This window comes from Peromyscus leucopus, chromosome 7, assembly GCF_004664715.2.
Source record: "Peromyscus leucopus breed LL Stock chromosome 7, UCI_PerLeu_2.1, whole genome shotgun sequence".
Lineage (NCBI taxonomy): Eukaryota > Metazoa > Chordata > Mammalia > Rodentia > Cricetidae > Peromyscus > Peromyscus leucopus.
Window position 1 is genome coordinate 102,449,403 of NC_051069.1, and position 23,171 is coordinate 102,472,573.

Below are 23,171 nucleotides of genomic sequence, written 5' to 3' on the forward strand. Positions count from 1 at the left end.
AGAGTGCCAGGACAGGGATATGAGCCACCAAGGTAGGCAAGAGGACTGGGTTTATGAGCTCTCCAAGGAGCCCGGGGAGACAGGACCCTGTGAATTGGAAGAGATCATCCATTCCAGTGGGACCAAGATTGTAGCTTCTCAGATCACCCTTCACCCCAAACTTGAGAATTCCACGCTCTTCGGAGGTCACCCAGTCTGACCTGGAAGTGAGTGGTAACAGCGTTGAGGAACACCAGGGTGAGGTAGGAAACGCCCTTGAAGGAGCGGTTGCTTAAATTAGACGCGAGCCCTCTACCTCCATCCCCGGAGTGTGCTGGGATTACCAGCGATTGTCACCACGCCCGGTTCTCTACGGTGCTGGGGACTAGAACCCAGGGTCTGTGCCAACTGAGCCACCTCCCCAGCCCCGAGATGGCCTTTTCCCAAGGGAACGGACGGAGCTCGCCCTCCTGAGGACCGAGGCTAGCAAATCAGCAGCTTCCCTTCTTCATTTAAAAAAGGTTCGTTTAACGAAGGTTCTGTCTGTGAGCCTGCGCCCAGCCAAGACTTCGGGTCCTGCGTGGCGACCGTCCTCCCCTCGAGGGTACCCACTGCCCGCCCTCCGGGCCCTGGCCCTCCGCCCCGGCCGCGCCCCTGGCGCAGCCCCTTTTGGCACCGCGGCTCCCAGGTGCCCGGCGCAAAGGCGGAGCCGGATTGCAGCCGCCTGGGTGGCGCCACCGAGACCCCCGGGTGTTTGCGGGTCCCGGCATTCCGGCTGCGACTCCCGCAGCATCCCCGGCCGCGGCTCCAGCATCCCCGGGAACCCGAGGCTCTCCGACCGCGCACAGCCCGCGGACGCCACCACCATGAGCGCGGGGCCGCGATGGCCGGCACCCGGCAGCCTGCCTGCGCTCTGCGCCGCGCTGCTCCTGCTGGGTCTGCAGCCGCCCCCCGTGAGCGCCGAGGGTGAGTGTCCGCAGCCGCAGGGGCCCCGGGGCAGCCGGGAGGCCAGCTGGGCTGGGGGTGCAGCCTGGAACTGACCACCCGGAGTCCCAGCATCACCGGGCCCCCACCCTTCCCCGCGCTCCCCGCCGCCCGCTTCCAGGAGAGAGAGCCCTAGAATGAAGTCACGTCTAGGCTGCCCTCGAACTTACCCTGCTGGGGCTGATTTTTTTTCATCCTCCCTCGGTTTCTCAACGTCTGTTAAGTGGGTGCCCTTCCCGGAGGCTGCGGTTAGAGAATATTCGCGTTGTCCAGGAAGATTTGAAAGATGAGTGGGGATCCATGTCCCCAGCAAACGGGGAAGGAAGGCGTCCGGGGAGGGGGAACAGCCCGAGCTGAGGTGCTCACTCAGAGGTGTTGGGGAAACACGGGACACATGATTGAAAAACAAAAAAGCAAGGTGGGAGCCGAGCTGCCAGGTGGGGGTGGATGCCTTGGGACAGGAGATGGAAAACTAGGTAGCAGCAGCCAGATGACAAGTTGACCCACTTTGTTTTTTTGAACCCGAATTCAGCTTAAAAAAAATCCAAACATTTAGTATTTATTTTGTGTATGTGTTTATTTACTTTGTTAAGTCTGAATTCAGCTTTAATTTTTTTTTTTTTAAATTAGAGTGCTCATGTACGTGTGTGCGTGTGTGTGAGTGTGTGGAAGTCAGAAGACAACCTGAAGGATTCACTCGTTCCCCACGCACTATGTGGGTCCTTGGGGGTGGAACTCAGGTCGTCAGGTTTGGTAGCAAGCGCCTTTACCCACTGAGCCATCTCGCTGGCCCTTGAATTTGGCTTTTGATACTTGCCTTACACTAGCAGGATTAGGGCCCCGGGTCAATACAATTTCCGTCTGAAAGCTAATTCAGCTGTGTTTAGCTGTTGAAACAGAACTCCTCAGAACAGGGAGCTGGAGATTCTGACGGCAGCCCGCTGTCCTCAGAAGGTTTCTAGAAAGTCCACCCTTGGAACGACCTTGACCGATGGAGGAGAAAAGCCGTTGGCTGACTTAGGAAGCTTTTCATACATTGAAATATAGTTATTTAAATCTGGTAAGGCATAAGGGAAGCTAAAGACCAGGGAAAGAAAATCCTGGTGCGTGAGGAAACGGTGAGGGGACAACGTGACAACACAGGTGTGCTCTCTGAGTGTGCATGTGTGTGCCACGTATTCACAAGGACTTGGGCTCTCAGTCAGCCTCTTAGCCGTGCCTTCAGCATTAAGAGAGAGCACTGTTAACTCTAAAGGCTGTTCGTGGCCCCTCTGATTAATTTCTAATTAATTTATTTGGCAGTGCTATAGAAGCATCCGGCCACTGAGCTATATCGTCAGTCCCAAATTAAAAAAAAAAAAAAAAATCTAGATATGCTTCATAAAAGTTACCGTTTAAAAATGTATAACTGAGGTTTTAAAAATATACATATATAAACGTTCTGTTGTACAAACAATGTTTGTGCATCTAATTCTAGAACATTCCATCATAGCCACATGAAACATCATACCTCTTTGCAGTCCATCCACTGGTGATGCTTGAGTGTTTCTGGCCTGATGTTGAGTTATGAAAATTAAACTGATTTTAAAGAATGCAAGTAGAATGTGTTGGGGTTAGTACTCACTTTTGAACAATGTCTACTTTTGTTCCAATTTTAATTTCTTTGAACAAAATCTCCTTCCATGGTGTTTTATAGCGTCTCACCCCATTATGAACGCTTAAGCAGAATGCCTCATGGATAAGGATCAAAGATTTGTGCCCATCTGGCTTGGGGCGGGGCATAGAAAATACAAGGTGGGATTGCCATCCAGCAAAGAGAAACTGAGGACTCCTTGTGTGTGGTTTTTACTGCTGGAAATGCTTCCTGTTTCACCTCCACCACCTTCCCTTCCCCCTCTCCACTTGGCCTATGCAGAATTAGGGGCGCACTTCATTTTAAGAACATGCCGCTTGCCAAGCCCTGCCTTGTATAGTGGAGCCATGGAAGAATTGTCAGCTCTGTTCTGAACGGATCGCTCCCTGGGTCTGTGCTTACTGCTGGTCTCATGCCTATGATCTGAGTCTGCGTGGGGAGGAAGGGATGACTGTTTAACTGAGACTCGCTACTATAGATATTTGAACAAAAACAGTCTCTAAAACTAAAATTGAAACAAAAACCACTTTGTTTATATTTGATTAGTTTAACATGTATCACATACACAAAGTAGAGTGACTACCATATTTCTGTATTTTTACTTGGTTTTTCATTTGTGTGTGTGTGTGGGGGGGGTGCAGGCACACATGTTTGAGGAGTCCAGCAGTCAGTGCCAAGTGTCTACCTCAATCCCTTTCTAATCTGTGAGTGTGTGTGTGTGTGTGTGTGTGTGTGTGTGTGTGTGTGTGTGTGAGAGAGAGAGAGAGAGAGAGAGAGAGAGAGAGAAAAAGAGTGAGGGGGGGGGAGTATAGGTGTCTTCTGAGGTCAGTGATGTGGGATTCCCTCTACAGTGGGATTCCAAACAGTTTGAGTCACCCTATGTGGGTGCTGGAAACTAAACTCGGATCCTCTGCAGAAGCAGAGTGGGCTCTTAACTGCTGAGCACTTCCAGCCTCCAATCTTGGTTTGTTTGTTTGTTTGTTTGCTTGTTTGTTTGTTTGTTTGTGACAGAGTGTCTCAAGGAACCTGGAGCAGGCTTGTCATCAGGTCCCAGGAATCCTCATGGCCCCACCATCCCAGTCCAGTGCTGGGATTACAGACACATGTAGCTGCACTCAGAGTTTTCGTTATTGGGGGGTTGAACACACACCACATTCACATGTGGAGGTCGATGGCAACTTTTTGGAGTCATTTCTCTTCTACCTTTACCTGGGTTCTGGGACCAAACCCCGGGTTGTCAAATGCACATGACAAACTCCCGTTCCCCACCCCCCCAGCCATCTTGCCTGCCCATGTGAGAGCTAGGGATGCAACTGGAGTCCTTGGGTCAGAGCTACAAGCACTTTGCCAACTGAGTTATCTTCCCAAACTTTACGTTTTTATTTTTGAAGTGGAAAAAAAAAAATCTTCATATTAACTAAAAGCAAATTAACTGTTTGGGTAATGATTGTGGAGAAAGACTCATTAATTCAGTCAGTACGGAGTCACTCCTGCATGCCAGGCGATGATGTCCTTGCTGACAAAGATGATGAAGAGAAATGGGTCCTTCTACCAGGGAGCTTAAAACCACAGGAGGAGAGTGCGAGCCAAAACTGGATGAACGAGATAGCCCCTTCAGTCACAGATGAGATTAAAGAATAGGAGTCGCTCAGAGAGTCACGTCAGGACTTGTTTGCTTAGGGTCTCATTATATAGACCAGGCTGGCTCCAACTCACAGTGGTCCCCCTGCCTCTGCCTCCCAAGTGCTGGGATTCAAAGAATGAGCTACCTACCTCAGTATAAGAAACTTTTTACTTAATGCAGGATAATCTGAGAAACAGTAAAAATTGCTAGGCATTGAGGTTGGAGAGATGGCTCAGCAGCCAAGAGTGCTTGTTGCTCTTCCAGAGGACCCGGGTTCGATTCCCAGCACCCACATGGTGACTCACAACTCTCAGGAGTTCTCGTGTAGTGAGGACTGCCTCAGAGCCCTGGGCACCAAGATACTCATGCAAGGGAACCCAGGACACTGAGCCTTGTCACATCGTTTTTTGGAAGAAGGATTAAACAAAGCAACACACACACACACACACACACACACACACACACACACACACACACACGAGGGTCTCATTGTAGACCAGGTTGGCCAGTAGAACTCAGAGATCCACCTGCCTCTGCCTCTGTCCCCAGTACTAAGATTAAAGACATGTGTCACCACACTTGGCTAATACAAATTCATGCCAGATTATCTGGTTGTGTGTGAGGGGAAGAATGTACATACCTCTCCCTGTGTGTGTGTGTGTTGCTTTGTTTTGTTTAATTCTGACCAGTGAGCCCCATAATCTCCTGGTTTCCACTTCCTCAGCACTGGAGTCCCAAGTCAACACCACCCCTGGCTTTATTTTTATGTGGTTTCTGCAGATCAAACTCAGGGTCCTTAAGCCCCCAAGGCAAACATTTAATCAACCAGTCTATCTCCCCACCACAGATAATTTTTGTTTGTTTGCTTGTTTATAGTAGACTACAAGTGAGACATGGTGTTATACTCTTGTTCCAGATAGAAGGGAGGACGAGGCAGGAGGATGGTCTGAGTGCATGGGTTTGAAACCCACTTGGGCAACAGAAGAGAGCCCATCTCAAAATGACTAGAGCTGAAATAAGTGGAAACCCCAGTAGGACTGTCACCCCCTGGTCCCAGGGATGGAGTGCACTAGTGTCCACAGACAGCGAGCGTGAGGAACTCACAGTGCCTTGAACCTCACATCCACATGTTGTATTTATCCTGCACAGGGAAACTCTTCCTGCTGGACTCCCAGAATGGCTCTCAGGGCCTGGACCTGGAGGCCGCTCGGCTCTCCTGCAGGAGCAAGGGTGCCCACCTGGTGTCTGCTGGAGAGCTGAGGAGGGTGGTCCAAGACTGCGCCTTCGCAGTGTGCACAACAGGCTGGCTGGCCGACGGCACCCTTGGGTAAGTCAGGACAGCCGGGGAAGCATTCTTTTCCAACCGCCCTGGCTGCTCTACCTAGGTATAGACAGGGCTCAACAATCGCCCTGCAGGGATAGCAGGCAGGCAATGTGAAGCGGACTGTGCCTTCTAGCATGTTCAGTTTATTTATTTTTTATTTATTTTGATTTGTGTGTGTATGTGTACCCATGTGGAAGTCAGGGGACAACTTTTTTTTTTATTTAAAGATGTATTTATTATGTATACAATATGCCTGTACACCAGAAGAGGGCACCAGATCTCATTACAGATGGTTGTGAGCCACCATGTGGTTGCTGGAAATTGAACTTAGACCCTCTGGAAGAAAAGCCAGTGCTCTTAACCGCTGAGCCATCTCTCCAGCCCAGGGGACAACTTTTTGAAGTCAGTTCTTACTTTCTACTTTGTCAAAGCAGGGTCCCCCTTGTTTCTTTTCCCTACGTAAAGCCACCCGTCCAGATTGCAGCTGCTTCTCCTGCCTCTGTTCCTGTCTTGCCATAGGAATGCTGGGATTACAGAAGCATGCCACCATACTCAGCTCTTTACACAGGTTCCTGGGTAGAACTCAGGTGGCCAGGCTTCTGTGGTGCCTTTACCTTCTGAGTGGTCTCCCTCCCCGACTCTCCACCATGTTCTGGTTTCTGGAGTCATTTACTTTTGTATCTCATTATAGTTTGAATCTAAAACATCCCCCATGGGCTCTTGTTTTGAATGCTTGTCCCCAGACTGGTGGCACTATTTGTAGGGAGGGTCCTGTGGGACATGTCTGATGTGGGGTCAGGCTGGTCAAGTAGGTCACTGGGAGCTGGCCTCTGAAGATTACTCACTTACGCAGCCTGATTTCTGTCACTTTCTGTATCCTGGTCTTCAGTCATGTGCTAGCCGCTAGCCCCACAGACTGGGTGGTTCCCTCTCCCATACCACTCCAGCTGTGTGGACTGAAACCTCTGAAATCATGAGGCAGAATGAAGTGCTCCTCCGTGGAGTGCTCTCTCTCAGGTGCTGTGCTCATAGCCATTCAAAAGTAACAAATAGAAACGAGACGGCTGTGCTCTGACAAAGGCTAGGTAGGGCCTGGTGCAGGGACCTTGCAGGAAGGCCTGACCAGTGTCCTCACCAATAAATAGCCAATGTCAACGGCCAGGAATGTGAATGGAGATGCTTCCAGGTGCTTCCAGCCCCCAGCTGTTGACTTTTCATCACCTGAGGCATCCCAGCTCAGGCTCTAGGTCCTATAGAGCAGACAGTCATCCCCACTGTGTGCTGAGGGCCTAATCCATGGGGTGCTTTAGAGACGTAAGTCTTGTGATTAACTGCAGAAAATGGTCCAACAGTGTTTGCACCTGCTCCTTAGGTTTCAAAGATGATAACAGAATTTCAGGCCTCCAGATGTCTGCAAGAATCCATAAAAATTGACTTTTAAGGAAGATAATTCTACCCTAGTCCTTGACTTATTTCAACAAATAATTTTTGTTAGCATAGTGTTTCTCACACAATATAAAATAACCAGTCACACCATTAACAATGAGTCAAATTCAGGAGACACGCCAGCGAAAGGAAATTCTATGTCTCAGCACTGGAAGATACTGACTTTCAGACGACAATCCTGAGGCTGGAGAAACAGCACAGTTATTAGGAGCACTGGCCACTTTTCTATAGGACCCGGGTTTGATTCCCAGCATGCACGTGGCAGCTCACCACCATCTGTTGCATCAGTTCCAGGGGATCTAACGCCCTCTTCTGACCTCCTCAGGTACCAGGCACACTCATAGTGCACAGATATACATGCAGGCAAAACATCCATACACATAAAATAAAAAATAATTTTAAAAAAGATGACAATCCTTAAAATTTTCAAAGATATAAAAGACAAGGAGAATTTTTAACAGCATGAGAAACTATAAAAATAGCCAAATAAAAATACTTTAGAAATGAAAAATGATAGTAACTAAAATTAAGAATCTAATACTGGATCTAACAGCTGATTGAAAAGAGCCAAAGAGAGAATTAGTAAGCTGGAAGCTATTTCAGAGGGAAATATGCTGAGTAAATAAAAAAAGAAAGGATAAAAAAAAGAGAGAGAAAATGGGAAAGGTGATGAAGCTACATGCAATTAGAATTCTAAAAGGAAAAAGAAAGAGGGTCTGGGGAGGTGGTTTGGTGGCTGAGAAGTTTCATGTCAGAGGCGATTGCTCTTCCAGCACCCACACAGAGGGTCTGTGCATAGACTGCCCACTGAGGGACACTGGTTTTGTGTTTCTCTACAGATGCCTGGGTACTAGAGAGGGCATACCCACTGTCTTCTCAGGTGTTCCCTTCCCAGACAGACTATGGAGACTCAGTGGCCCCCTCCCCAACCCCCACACATGCCAGGCACACATCATATCACTGAGCCACACCCCCAGTCCCAGGACCTCCATCTTACACATCTGTCTAAGGCCTGGAGGATCTGAGCGACCTTCCTAAGAACACCGGACCACCCCCTTCTAATGGTAGTTTGGCTTCTGTTGGTACCATTTGGCTCATTTCCCTCTGTCTGGCTGATAGCTCTGTTGTTCTTCCTTAAGTCCTACCTCAGTTTCTGTCTTACCTCAGTTTCCCCCCAGGCTCATGAGCACAGGCACCAGGATCCCATTCTTCACCATAGATTTCTACAGACCTCTGAGACATGCTGGACAAGGTGACCCAGCAAAAGGAGTTCCCCCCCTCCCACCCACAGGCCACCCTCCTCCTCCCACCCAGAGGCCACTCCTCCCATCTCTCCTCCCAGTAGTCCTCATGTCTTCTGCACTGCAGAATCTGGGCTTTAGGGAATCTCCCTCCCGTCAAAGGCTTTAGAAGGAGATGCCAAGCTTGGAGCCCTTGTCAAGGAGCAATGGTTCTCAGAGAGACTTTCTGAATAAAAAGAACCACCACCTAGTGAGGTGCCTCAGTGGCACTCAGAGCTTCCAAAGGACGGGAAACCCCAAGAGCAGGTATCCCTTGGAAGACCTCTCCCTTCCCAAGAAGACAGCTGTGCCTCCAGCATGGAGTCAGAAGTAAGGGCCTGCTCAGGAGAGCAGCGGTGTCTTGGCTAAGCCTTGCTACTCTAGGGAATCTGTTGAAGCTGAAGTGGGCCAGGCGAGCTCAAGGTGTCCTTCCAAAGACTAAGAGCCACCCAACCTGGCTCCAGAATAAAGGCTCCCAGGAGAAGCTCCCTCAGAAAAAAGTCCCCTCAGATGAAGCCTCCTCAGAAAAAGCTGAACCTTCAGAACAACCTGTAAGCTTTCTCAGCACACCCTAGAAAAAAGCCCTTACAAGAAAGCTCCCCCTGAAAAGGAGCTCTCACCCAAGAATGTCACATAGAAATCCACCCTGCCCACTTAGAGAGCAAGTATTCTAGGACATTCCAGAACTTGCCAGGGAAGATGGCGGCCACTGACCATGAGTCTGTGGACACTGGTCCCAAGGAGGCACATTGGTTCCTTAGCTCAGTGTGACATTGTCAGCTATAATGGGGATGCGCTTTATGACAAGGACTGCCTTCTCCTTGCTGAGATGTGGACTGCCTGACAATAAGGAGTGGTTCCCTCACGAGTCACGTGGTGAAGGTTGCTCACAGCTGGCTCTTGAAGACATGCCCAGGGAGGATGGGAGTGAAGCATGCCATTTACAGAACCTTTACCTCGTGTCCCTTGCCTAAGACATCTCCCACCCAACCTCACTCCCAACCAGAAGGCCAGTGCTTAGAGAATGCCACCACGCCTCTGAAATGTCTCACTAAGGAAGCTGTTGGGCTGTGGCATCCAGTCTGGGAAAGTCAGATATTTTTCTGTGGAAGATGCCCTGGTCATCATGGTGCCAGGGTGCTTTGTACAAACCAAGCTTTTAACGTTCAGGGCACGGTGGGCAATGTCCCCACACTGCCTCACCACTGGGGTGCCACCTGTCTTTTAGGTGGTAGTGGGGAGTACTATGTTGCCCAAGCTGCTCTCAAAGTCTTTATTTCAAGTAATCCTCCTGCCTCAGCTTCCCAAGTAGCTGGCACTACAGTTGTGTGCCATTATGCAAGATACATGTCATTTCATGCCTTCTGTTCTCAAATAATCTGCTAATTTTTAAGTGTTTTGGTTGCAATTGCTGACCTGGAGTGACAAATTTACTTGATTTAGGTTCTTCTTTGCAAATAAAAGAATCTTACATAATTTTAGTGGATTTTTTAGTCTTTTAGAATCTCCTGAAACCGGAGTTATGGGAGGTGTGAGCTACCATATCGAGGTGCTGGGAACCAAACCCAGGTCCTCTGCAAGAGCAAGCATTCAACCGCTGGCCCTTCTCTCCAGCCCATGTATTAAACCTTTAAAAACTCAAACGAGGGCTGGAGAGACGGTTCAGCAGGTAAAGGTGCCTACTGCCAAACCTGAGGACCTAAGTTCAGAACCTGGGGCCTGCATGGTAGAAGATCCTCTGATCCTCATACACACATGTACACAAAGTAAACACAGAGAATGTGAAAATAAACTCAAGTGATTCATTTGATGAATTTTTTCATAGTGAAGAAAAAGACCGTAGAAGGGATCAGAAAAGTGTTGCCTCTGAACATTGAGCTGATGCCTGCGAGTTACCCCAGGATCACCTATCTTCCAAAATGTGACCTTTGTCTGCGGAGAATGTTTCTTGTGGATGCTTCCATCCAAAGGTCACGAATCACCCAAATCTCTGCTGACTCAGAGCTGATAGCAGAAAAGGATTCCTTTCAGCCCCAAGACATTCTCCTCACCCAGGGTCCACCTTTGTCTGTTTCAGGACAACTGTGTGCAGCAAAGGCAGCGATGAACAGCAAATCGCCAGAGCCGTTGATGTGAGGATTGACAGCCGCCCAGTTCCTGGTGCCAAGTACAATGCCCTTTGTATTAAGGATGAAGGTCAGTCTTTGTAAGAGTCCTGGAGGGCGTGAGGGGTAGCTGCTGTCTAGACGAACACACTGAGGTGACACACTGCACATACTTTATTGAGTCTTCCCAGGGTGGATGGAGGGATGGTTCGGACGCTAAGATCACTTACTACTCTTCCAAAGGACCTTCGGTTCCCAGCACTTATGTTGGGTGGCTTACAACTGCCTGTAACTCTAACTCCAGGGACTCCAATACTTCTGGACTTTGTGGGCACTGGCAATCACATGTGCACACACATAATTTAAAAAAAAAAACAAGTATTAAAAACAGTGAAAGCTATTTAGAAGGAGTCTAATTAGGAAAGCAGATAAAGCTGTGAGAGCCTGGATAGCAAAGTGAATGTGGCCAAGCAATGATACAATAGTAAGAAAGTTCAGAGAGGTGTGGTGGGAGGCATTGTCTCAGAGAATCCCTGGCACGGTGTGTATGTATCAAGAACCTCTGGAGATGGTGTGCATGTATCAAGAACCTCTGATTGTATTATAATTCTGAGCAGTATGTATCAAGAACCTCTGGAGATGTGTGCATGTATCGAGAACCTCTGGAGATGGTGTGCATGTATGGTTACTGTCTCATTGCTATGACAACAGATGATATAAGGAAGTAGGTCTTTACTTTGGTTCACAGTTTGAGGGTAGATTCCATCTTGCTACAAGAGCTTCAGACCACTGTGGGCAGTATGTTCACATCTGGGAAGCAGAGAGGAACAAATGCTGCTGTCCCTCAGACTCTTCTCTTCCCAGAGGTTATAGGATGACACTGAGGACATGTCTTGCTTCCTCAGTCAGTCACCTTCACAGACACACCTGGAGCTGTCTCCTATGTGGTTCTAAGTCCAGTTAAGTTGATAAGAAGATTAATCCTCACAGTACATAATCATGGTTTTCCTGACTGGGGTCGGGGCTGGGGTAGATATACCACTATAGCTGTCCATCATTGGTCAAGGGGTGTGTCAGAAAATGTTGACTAATGGGTTTTTGTTTGCACTGGTACAAGTCCTACCATCTCACAAAGAGGTGCAGGTGCCCACCAGGAGCTTGTGCCTGGAAAGATCCAGGTCTCTAGGGAACCAGAGCCCTGGGCTGGATGGTGATGGCTCATGCCTTTAATCCCAGTACTAGGGAGGCAGAGGCAGGTGGACTATAGAGTAAGTTCCAGGACATCCAGGGCCACACAGAGAAACCCTGCCTCAAAACAAACAAACAAACAAGAACAGAGCCTTGTCCTTGTCCACTATAGATCCTGATAGTCACAGCTTACACTTCAGTCTCTCTTCCTAGTCAAGGGCATACTTAAAAATAATCCTTTTTCTGAGCTAGAGAATTGGCTCAGAGGTTAAGAGCACTTATTGCTCTTGCAGAGGACTCAGGTTTAATTCCCAGCACCCATATGGAGGCTCATGACTGTCTGTAACACTGGTCCCAGGGAACCAGATACCCTTTTCTGACATTTGAAGATACTGGGAACACATATGGTGCATATACGTACATGCATGCAAAACACTCACACACAGTCACCCGTGACAAGCCCATCTTCCAGTATGAGCTCTCTGCCTGCATTTGCTGGGTTATATGGAAGACCATCATAGCCATCTGTCTCTCTGTCAGCCCAATCACATAACCGAGAGATGTGGCCTTGTGTTTGCAAACATCTAGAGAGAGCAAAATCAATCAATCAATCAATCAATCAATCTCTCTCTCCCTCTCCCTCTCTCCTTTCTCTTTTTAACAGCCATGTAAGTAAATTCAAATGACCCTTTGCATCCCAAACCTTGGCAGTGTCGGGCCCCTGAGGGAAAGACAATGGAACCAGAACCTTGTCCTCTAGTGATCTCAAGGGAACAGGCCCTCTTTAACTTTTGTGACATAATGTGCCACCCCAAAGCAGAGTGACTTGAAATGACAGCTTGGTAGCCCCACAATTTTTGTGGCTCTTGTGCTAGTCCTGGCTAGGCTCATTTACAAATCTCTAGCCTGTTCGTGGTTTGGAGGTAGCCTTGCTCCTGGGGAGCTCCAGAGCCGCCATGCCAGCTGGAACGGTGAACTTCAAAGGGAAACCCTGTCTGAAGGGAGCAGGAGACAGTGATAGCACCTGAACATCCTCCCTCGGCCTCCACACAAGTGTGCTCAGGCATGCACACTTGCACACACACAGAGATACACTGAGACACACAGATACACCCCCACACATATATCACACACACACACACTCATTCCCCCCACACACATACATACACCACACACAGACACTCACCTCCACACAGCACCACACATACACATACACATACATCACACACACAGACACTCCCCCCCACAGCACCACACAGACACAGACCCCCGCTCACACACACAGATACCCCACACACATACATCACACACACAGACACTTCCCCCCACAGCACCACACAGACACCCCCTCACACACACAGACACCCACCACACATACACCACACAAATAGACACCCCCCCCCCCCTGCACAGTACCCCCTCACACACAGACACACAGACACTCCCCCCACATGGTACCACACCCGCCCCCCACACCACACTAAAATAAATTAAGCTGCAGAAAATCAGAAAACAGAAAAGTTAAGCAACTGTCCAAGATTAAAATGGGATAAGAGACTTGATAATGAAATCCAATCCCAGATTGTTTCCTGGGTAGCAAAAAACAGCTCTATTTGACGCCATTTGAATATGGGTTGTGAATTGAACAATTTGATATCAGTTTTGATAATTACTGCTACTGTGGTAAGAGAACATCCTTGTTTCTAGGAAATGCACAGTAAAGTCTCTGATGGGTGAAGGGTATCATGTCTACAACCTACTCTCAAACGGATTAGAGAATTGTGTGTGTGTGCATGTGTGTGTGCCTGTGCTTGTGTGTACGTGTGCTTGTGTGTGCATATGCCTGTGTGTGCCTCTGTGTGTGTGTGTGCCTGTGTGTACACCTGTTTGTGTGTGTGTGTGTGTGCGCGCGCGCGCCTGTGTGTGTGTACCTGTATGTGTGTCTGTGCTTGTGTGTGTGCGTGTGCCTGTGTATGCGTGTGCCTTTGTGTGCTTGTGTGTACGTGTGCCTGTGTGTGCATATGCCTGTGTGTGTGCGTGTGTGTGTGTGTGTGTGTGTGTGTGTGTGTGTGTGCCCTCCCACACACTGTAAGATTTTCCTAGTGAGATGTGAACCAACACCTTACCTCAGCTAGGACACCAATGACAGGATAAGAAATGACTCCATTCAAGTTGAGCTTGGTGGCGAGTTTCCTGGGGTTACCCTTGACTGACTCAAGAGCAACTGCAGTGTAGAAAGCTCACCTCACCGTGAGTATCCACTGAGGAAAGCTGCATCCCTGGTGCTCACACAGCTGTCCCTGTGTCCTGCTGTCCTGCTGTCCTGCCTGAGATGGACCGTGTAAACCATTCCTCACAGCCCTCCAGGTTCCCCGGTGGAGCGGCTGCCCTTCCCCGTGAAGGGACTTGATGGATGATTACAGAGTGACAAGGGGGGGCAGGTTACTGAGGGAAGGCCCACCTCCTTGGCTAAAGCAAACAGGCTGGCCGGAGAGTTCTATGTACTCTCAAGCTGCTCATCTGAGCCCTCCTGGGGTTTGTTAGGACAGACAGACAGAATAAGAGAACCTGAAAGCAGAGAGGCTCAGCTGAGAGGACCTGCGGCGCGGGAGGGGAGGGTCGGCCCAGCTCAGAAGGTCGAAGGCTCCTACCCGTGCATAGGGAGGCTCAACTCAGTGCCTCAGCAGCATGCGCTCTTCCGACCCTCTCTCTGAGCGGCACACCATGGCCATGTCACCACGATGAAGAGTGCTGACTTCAAAACTGGCAGACAGGCATTGCTAAAGAGCCCAGAGGGAAGATGGGGCCCGGCTCACGTGCACACAGCCGCTCCTGCGCTTCTTTAAAGCAGAGCTCACCACCAGCGGAGACGCGTCTGGTGTTTTTGTTTCAGACAGTCCATTTCCAGTCCCGTGGTATCTCACGTAAACTAGTAAGTGCAGTTATTTTTAGCCGACGGGATGCTGATGCCTCTTCCGCTAGGATTTTCCCCACTCTGCTTTGACAGCGTCTCAGTGGGGTTGGTGGCTTCCAGCCCCCGAGACAGAGCTGGCCTCACCTCCCTACTTTATAGCTACTGTCACCTTTACTTCCCCTAGAGTACAGGCATGGACAGTTCCATTATGCCTTCAAGAAGAGCCGGGTGCTCACTGTTCCCAGTCCTCCGGTCTGCCTAGAGGAGTCCCCCTGCCTCAGGAACGGCTTTGGGAGAATTCCCGACTGAACCATCTCTCTAGCCCTGTCTGTCTAGCCTTTAACCTCTGTCTACATGGGTGTTTAGAGGCCAGAGTCCGTGGTCAGGGCTGGTCCTCCTCTGATTTTGAGTGTTCCATGCTCAAATTTAAGTCTAGTGATGCCATGTTACAGAAGCAAGTGACATACAGGTGAGTCTTCCCAACTCTTGCCCCTCACCAAATCAAGGGTCTCCATGCACTGTGCCCCATCTCTTGTGGATTGTTTAGTCTTCTGGCCTTTGTGGATGCCGCATTCCTTTTAACACAGTTCCTCATGTTGTGGTGACCTCCCAAAAACCACAAAACGATCTTCATTGCTACTTCATAACTGTAAATACTTCATGATGTAAATATCTGTGTTTTCTGATGGTCTTAGGTGACCTCTGTAAAAGGATTGTTCAGCTGGCAAGGTGTGGTGACAAACACCTTTAATCCCAGCACTTGGGAGGCAGAGGCAGGTGGATCTCTGAGTTTGTGGCCAGCCTGGTCTACAGAGTGAGTTCCAGGAGAACCAGGCTACACAGAGAAACCTTGTCTCAAAAAAAAAAAAAAGAAAGAAGAAAGAAAGAAAGAAAGGAAGGGAGGGAGGGAGGGAGGGAGGGGGAGAGAGAGAGAGAGAGAAAGAAAGAAAGAAAGAAAGAGAGAAAGAAAGAAAGAAAGGCTGTTCCACCCTCACCCCACCCCACCCCACCCCCCAGAGAGGTTACAACTCATTGAAAACCCTAGCTTAGAAGACTCCAAGATGGGTAGCCATGTTGAAGAGCAGCAAGGAAGATCTTGGTGCATCTGGGGATTGTCCCCAGAAGGAGGGCAATCCGAGATAAAGATGGGAACACTGAGAAGAGTTATCTGCAGGGGAAGAAAACTGGATTGGATTTGAAGGGGGAAATGGGAAGCCGTTGCCAGACTCTTGGCTAGGATGTGGTTTTTGAGTATCTTGTGGTTGTTCTAGTTGCTGGAGGGGGATGTAGATGAGCAGGAGGCCCTGAACTGGCTTCCCACATGGAGACCCATGTCTGTGACAAAAGGCAAGTCCGTGCTAAACTTCAGTTCATTCTGATGAAAAAGCTGGGGATAAATTCAACACTGGGGACCAGACCCGTGGACCCTCGACTTCTATTTCCTGGTTTCTAATCCTGGCTCTGTCCTATGCTGTGAGAAGAATGTTATAATTCCTGGTACAGAATTAGCCATAGACAGATGAGCTAAAGAAGTAAATCACTTAGCCCTGCCTGACACAGGGATACACTCAAGCTAAGGTGGGAACCGTTATCGTGTCAGGCTCAACAAGAACTCTACATATAGAGAGTAATAATAGCCTGGCTTCTTCACTCTAACGCTACACAATTTGTTTGGTTTTTGTTTTTTGAGACAGTTTTTTTTAAAGATCTATTTATTTATTATTTATTTATTTATTTATTTATTTATTTATTGTGTATACGGCATGTATGACTGCAGGCCAGAAGAGGGCACCAGATCTCATTACAGATGGTTGTGAGCCACCATGTGGTTGCTGGGAATTGAACTCAGGACCTCTGGAAGAGCAGCCAGTGCTCTTAACCCCTGAGCCATCTCTCCAGCCCTGAGAGACAGGTTTTTTGTGTAGCCCTGGCTGTCCTGGAACTCACTCTGTAGACCAGGCTGGTCTCAGACTCATAGAGATTCATCTGCCTCTGCCTCCTGAGTGCTGGGGTTAAAGGCGTGCGCCACCACCACCCAGCAACAAGGTTTAACTAATGAATTACCCATGGTTTTCTTTCAAAGTCTTTGAGCAAGGTTAAGAATGCACGGATTGTACATGCATGCAGTATGGCCACAGTCAAGTAGCTCCTTGTCTACGTATTAAGCTAAGGGTGGTGGGAGCTTAGCTTGATGGTAGAACGCTTGCCTCACCTGTGTGAGGCCCTGGGTTCCGTTTCCAGTAGCTCAAACAAACAAACAAAGAAAAAAGTAAAGGAAAACACACTAACAAGCCAAGAATAACATAGGTGTTGGATTTGTCTAGGATTTCAATGTTGTGTTTTTCTACTGTGCTAAAACATTCTGACCAACAGTAACTTGGGGAGGAAAGGAATGATTTGGCTTTACACTTCCAGGTCACAGTCCATCCCTGAGGGAAGTCAGGGCAGGAACTCAAGCAGGAACTGAGCAGAGAGACCAGAGAGGAATGCTGTTTATTGGCTCACTGACCGGTTCGTGTGTAGCTGGCTTTCTTATACAGCCCAGACCCACCAGCCTAGGGATGGTGCCGCCCAAGGTGGTCTAGGTTCTCCCACATTATACAGCAATCAAGACAATCTCTCACAAACATGCCCACAGACCAATCTGATCATGGTAATCGAGGCTCCCTCTTCCCAGATGACTCTAGGTTAATCAATTTGACAATAAAATCTAATCAGGTCTGTGAGGGCAGCGTCTTTACCCACTGAGCCACCTCACCAGCCCAGGGTATCTCTCTTTTAGCAACATGTTTCTTGGATGACTTAACTGCATGGTCACTAAAAGAGAGGATTATGGGGCCGGACTGTGGTGGCGGCGCATGACTTTAATCCCAGCACTCGGGGGGCGGGGGGCAGAGGCAGGTGAATCTCTGAGTTTGAGGCCAGCTTGGTTTACAGAGTGAGTTCCAGGACAGCCAGGGTTACACAGAGAAACCCTGTCTTAAAAAACAAAACAAACAAACAAGCAAACAAAAAAGGATGGTGGAATATTAGAAGAGGAAATCCTAACTTCAAATTTTTTTCCTTTTGGAAAAAAAAAAAAAGACATCTTCACTTTGATGTGGCACTCTGTCCTACAGATTTATCCTAGTAAATAAATAAAATGAATAAATATGGGACAGGGAGATGGATCATGGGTAAAGTGCTTGGATCTGATTTGGTTCTCCAGACTCCACATTTTTAAAAAGCTCACCAATGGCACTGGGTGAAGTTGCTTGCTGCATAAGCAAGAAGACCTTAGTTTGGATCCCCAGCACCCACATAAAAGCCAAGTGTTATGGCAATGTCTGTAACATGTCTGGAATTCCTGTGCCGGGGAGCTGAGACAACCGGGGTTCACGGGCTAGCCAATCTCGCAAAAAAGTGAGCTCCAGCTTCCATGAGCAACCTTGTCTCAAACAGTGATGGGAGAGCAATGGAAGAGGACACAAGACATAGGCCTCTAGACTCTACACATGCACACATGACAAATGCAAATGCACACACACGCATGCATTCGTGTGAACATCTAAGAAGCTACACCCCAGGATAAATAACAGCAAAACATGTAGTGAGCTGGCAGATTGGTAATAGTTTACTTTTTCTCATTTGTTTGCTTGTTTATTATGTGTGTGCACATGCACTTGTGTGTGCCACAGCACTAGTGTGGAGCTGAGAGAACATGTGGGAGTCAGTTTTCTCCTATTTTGTGGGTACCAGGAATTGAACTCGATCCTCCAGACTTTGTGGCAAGCCTCTTTGCACCCTGAGCCATCTTTCTAGGCCTAAATAGATGTTCTTAATACTTATTTATTTTTATTTTGTGTGCATTGGTGTTTTGCCTGGCTGTATGCATGTATGAGGGTGTCAAGCTGGAACTGGAATTACAGACAGTTGTGAGCTGCCATGTGGATGCTGAGAATTGAACCCGGGTCCTCTGGTAGAGCAGCCAGTGCTCTTAACCACTGAGCCAACTCTTTAGTCCTAAATAGACGTCCTAAATAGAGAGAACAAAAATAAATGCTAGAGAGAGAAACATGTGCACAGACACACAAATTTTTAAAAATCTTCTAGCACATGAATCAAAGAAAAATTTTCAAGAGATTTTTTTTAACTAAATGAGAATAAAATACAATTTATTAAGATTTATTAGACGGTAGTCAGACAGAAATGTATAGCTTTGAGTGCTCATATCAGGGAGAACGAAGATCTAAAATCAATCTAAGACACTCAAAATAGAAGAGCACAATGAAATTGAAAATGGGAAGATAAGGGAAAAATCAACAAAACGCAAAGTTAGTGCTTTGAAATGGCATTGATAAACCTGCAGTCAGACTAAGGAAAAACCCTATAGAAATGGAAGAGGGAGGGCGGGAGAGATGTCTCATTGGTGAAGAGCACTTTCTGATCTTTTGGAGGACCAGATTCTGATTCCCAGCATCCACATGGTATTGGGTGGCTCATGACCACCTCTAACTCCAGATCCAGGGGAGCTGACACCCTTCTGGCCACCATGGGCACCCACACCTGTGTACGTACGCATGTGCGTGTGCGCGTACACACACACACATGTGTACACACACACGTGCACACACATGTACACACCACACACAAATAATAAAATAAGTACATTTTTAAAATAAATAAAAAAAAATCCGGGGATGGTGGCACTTGCCTTTAATCCCAGCACTCAGAAGACAGAGGCAGAGAGGTCTCTAGGAGTTTGAGGCCAGCCAGGTCAACATAATAAGTTCCAAGCCAACTAAAGCTACACAATGAGACATCCCCACCTGACCCTACCCCTCCAAAAAAAGAAAGAAAGAAAAATGAAAAAAGGGGACTCACTACAGATCATGTGATATCAAATGAATCATAAAATAATATAAAAGGGGCTGGGGCAATGGCTCAGTGAGTAAGATAGCCTGATGCTTTTGCACAGGACCCAGTTTGATCCCCAGCACACATGCTGGGTGGCTTACAACCACCTGGAACTCCAGCTCCGGGGGTTCTGACACCCTTTTCTGTCCTCTGAACTCACGTGCACAAACCCACCCACAGACACACATAAATGCATATGATTAAATATAAAAAAAGATCTTAGTAGCTGTGCCCTCAGCTTTCAAAACCCAGATGAAATGAACTAGCTTGTTGAAAGAACAGTCTAGCAAAACTGTTAAGAAGACAGGAGCAATCTCACAAAGCCCCCCTCTTTCAAAGAACAGAATGAATAATAACTCTGAAACAGAGAGCATCAGGCACAGATGAGCCTGAGCATTTAAGGAAGAAATTATGCTGATTCTCTACAAAATTTTCCAGAAGTTAAAATCAGAAGGAATACTTCCTAATTTGTTCCATGAGGCCATTACCAACCTCCAAAGACCAAAAACCATGAACACAGACAAGGAAGCATTAGCAAATTCAATCTAACAAGATGTAGAATACAGCACGTTGACATGACTGGAATCGCATCACTTCAGAACAGACAGGAGATCACAATCGAGGTCAATCTGGCATTGATGCAACAAACATTCAGATTCTAACAAGAACATTTATCTAACATGAAGCTTTCAATCTCACCATATAAGTCAAAAGCGTACATGCTGTTGTAGAACTGATGACCTGGAGTGGCAAGCAGCCTGCAATTTCAGCTTTCAGAGACAGTCTGCTATAAGGGAAAGCATGAGAGGACACAATTCCTGCTCTAGGTCCAATCTGAGCACATGAACACATTTCCATGCAGACAGCATGCACACACCACACGCACACACACACTCACACATAAAATGACTGTGTAGTAGAAAGAAACAAGTTTAACTTTCTATTTTTGCTGAGCGGGAAGACATGTGCCTGCATGGTGCACGTGTGACAGAGGATGACATTCTAGTCGTTTCTGGGGATTGACCCAGGTCATCAGGCTGCAGGCAAGTGCCTTATCACTGAGCATCTCTCCAAAAACCTAAAACAATTGACAAAAGGTCGAAATAAAGTAAAGCAGATATGAATATGAGTATATAGAGCAATTGATTGTCAACTGAATAACAAGAATCACGGGAGAGTCTCATGTGGAGATCCATTGGGTCTGTCATCATGGCTGTGGAAGATTGTCTTAATTAATTGATGTGGGGACCCGCATGTGGGTGCACCATCCTAGGCAGGATCCTGATGAATAAAGACATGCTTCAGCGCAAGCTTTCTCTCTATCTGTCCTGACTTCCCCTCAGCAGTAGACTATAACCTGGAATTACAAGATGAACAAACCCTTCATCCCCTAAGTTGCTTTCTGTCAGAATATTTTATCACAGCAACAGAAATAAAACTTGAATACAAAGTTAATAAACAAAGTTCATCCTCCACTTCCCTCTATAACAGCACTGGACAGTGGGATTTGAACTTCAAAACATATCATCTGCAGTAGTACCTCACAAATGAAATACTTAGATATAAATCTAAAACTAATGTTAAATCTGAGGCAAACTACAAAACACTGAGGAAATAAAGAAAAATGTTCCACGTGAACAGTAAGCCTTGATATTGTCAATACAGTGGGTCTTCCCAGGTTGATCTCTTTTGACACAATGCCATAATCAAAATGCCCTGAAGCTATTTTATGGATATAATCAATTGCTATAGATACTATAACTAAAGGACTCAGAGCAGCCAATTCAATATTAAACAACAAAGTCTGAGGCATGACACCGCTGGACTTCAGGACTCCTGTAAAGTTATTAGTAAGCAAGAGAGAGGTTGCTCATGGGAGAGTAACTCAGTCAGTGAGACAAAACTAGATTCACATCGTCAGGCAATCGGTCTTCGACAAAGGAACAAAGAAACAGGATGGAATAAAGACGGTTACCAACTTAGATACCAGAAAAACTGGACATCCTGAAGTTGACCTTAAACCCTTCACAGACATGAACTCAACAACACGGATCACAGTCCTAAGTGTAAAGCAACATGCTATGAACTCTGGGAGACAGCATAGAAGAAAGCCAAGGTGGCCTTGGATAGAGGAGTGAGCACCAAAGGGACAGTCTGGAAAAGATGCCATTGATAATTGGAGTTTATTAGATTAAATTCTGTCCCTCAGGTGCACCCACAGAATGAGAGAACAAGCACAGGCTAGGGAACAGGTCTGCGGAAGACGTGAAGCAGACAAAGAACTCTCAAAACTCAGCAACAATATAAACAAACAACTTGTTTAAAAAGTGGAAAAGCCAGGCAGTGATGGCCACACCTTTAATCCTGGCACTTGGAAGGCAGAGGCAGGTGGATCTCAATGAGTTTGAGGCCAGCCTGGTCTACAAATCAAGTTCCAGGACAACCAGGACTTTATACAGAGAAACCATGTCAAAAAACCAAAAAGTAAATAAAAATAAAACAAATAAAAACAGAAAATGAACAAAAGACCTGAACAAATAACTCAACAAAGAAATAGACAGATAGCGAGCAAGCATATGAAGAGGTCTTCAATGCCCTTTGTCCTTAGGGAATTACAAAAGAAAACACATACTGGTCTATTTTCAGTTCTCTTGGCTGTGATTATATACCCTGATGAAAAGCAACTCAGAGAGGGAGAAAGGAGTTATTTTAGCTCACAGTATTGGGTTAGTCCATGAGCGTAGGAACTCCAAACAGCTAGTCAAATCACATCTATACTTGAGTAGAGAGAAGGAATGTGTATTTGCCCCCTCCCTTTGCTGGCTTGTTTGAAGCCTTTCCCTTTACATCTCTCATTTATTTGATTTCATTTATTTATTTTTGGATTTTCAAGACAGGGTTTCTCTGTGTAGCCCCTGCCTTGGAACTTTCTTTGTAGACCAGGCTGGCCTTGAACTCACAGAGATCCACCTGTCTCTGCCTCCCGAGTGCTGGGATTAAAGGCGTGCGCCACTGCAGCCCATGTGATGTATGCTCCTTGATGACAGCCTTCTTCCTTCTTCCTAACAAGGCAAAAGGAACTGCTCCTAGGCTTGTGTGTCTGAGTCATCCAAGGCAGAGGGGTCTTGGTGTCTGGCAGTTTAAAAATACAAGCTGTAGCATTTGGTGCCACACTGAGTCATTCAACAAGCTTTTTTTTTTGTGTGTGTGTGCCTCCTCCAGTCAGGCATTCTGCCAGGCCACGAGTTAAATGAGGTTGCCCCTGGGATCCTGGTTCTGGGTGTACGTGGTACTCAGGGAACAGGGGGTCAGGGTAGGTGAGCTCACTCTGCAGTGTTTTGTTTTGGAAAAGTTCTGTATCATTTGTATATCCATTACTTGACATGATGCTGGGGTAAGGTACCTGACAGGGGGATTTCTTTGTCTCACAGTCTGAAGATGCAGTCCATATTTGGTGAAGAAGGTTCAAGGCTCCTGCATCCCCAGTCAGCTAGCTCGCTCTCCGTCCCTCCCTCCCTCCCTCTTCCTCTCTCTCCCTCCCCTCCCCTCTCTTCTTTGTAGTCCTATCTTGGATCTTGATATGTAGACCATTCTGGCCTCGAACTCACAGAGACCCTCCTGCCTCTGCCTCCCAAGTGCTGGGATTAAAGGCGTGCGCCACCACCGCCTGCTACTTTCTCCTTTGTATTCAGTCCTGGACCACAGCACATTAAGTGGTGCCACCTACGTTAAAGGCCCCCAACCTCAATTAACCCAGTCTAGAAAATCCCACATAGACATGCCCAGAGACACATTTCC

The 23,171-nt window shown here is 47.3% G+C and overlaps 1 protein-coding gene across 1 annotated transcript in view; it reads left to right on the top strand.

Moving 5' to 3' along the window:
* Positions 1-307: 307 nt before the first annotated feature.
* Susd5 (sushi domain containing 5) overlaps positions 308-23,171 on the top strand; it is a 43,052-nt gene continuing 20,188 nt past the window's right edge. Inside the window, exons 1-3 of the mRNA XM_028892992.2 lie at positions 308-945; positions 5,370-5,547; positions 10,348-10,466. Of these exons, the coding sequence (XP_028748825.1) occupies positions 846-945; positions 5,370-5,547; positions 10,348-10,466 (397 nt within the window). The 5' untranslated portion in view covers positions 308-845. The remainder of the gene's footprint in view (positions 946-5,369; positions 5,548-10,347; positions 10,467-23,171) is intronic.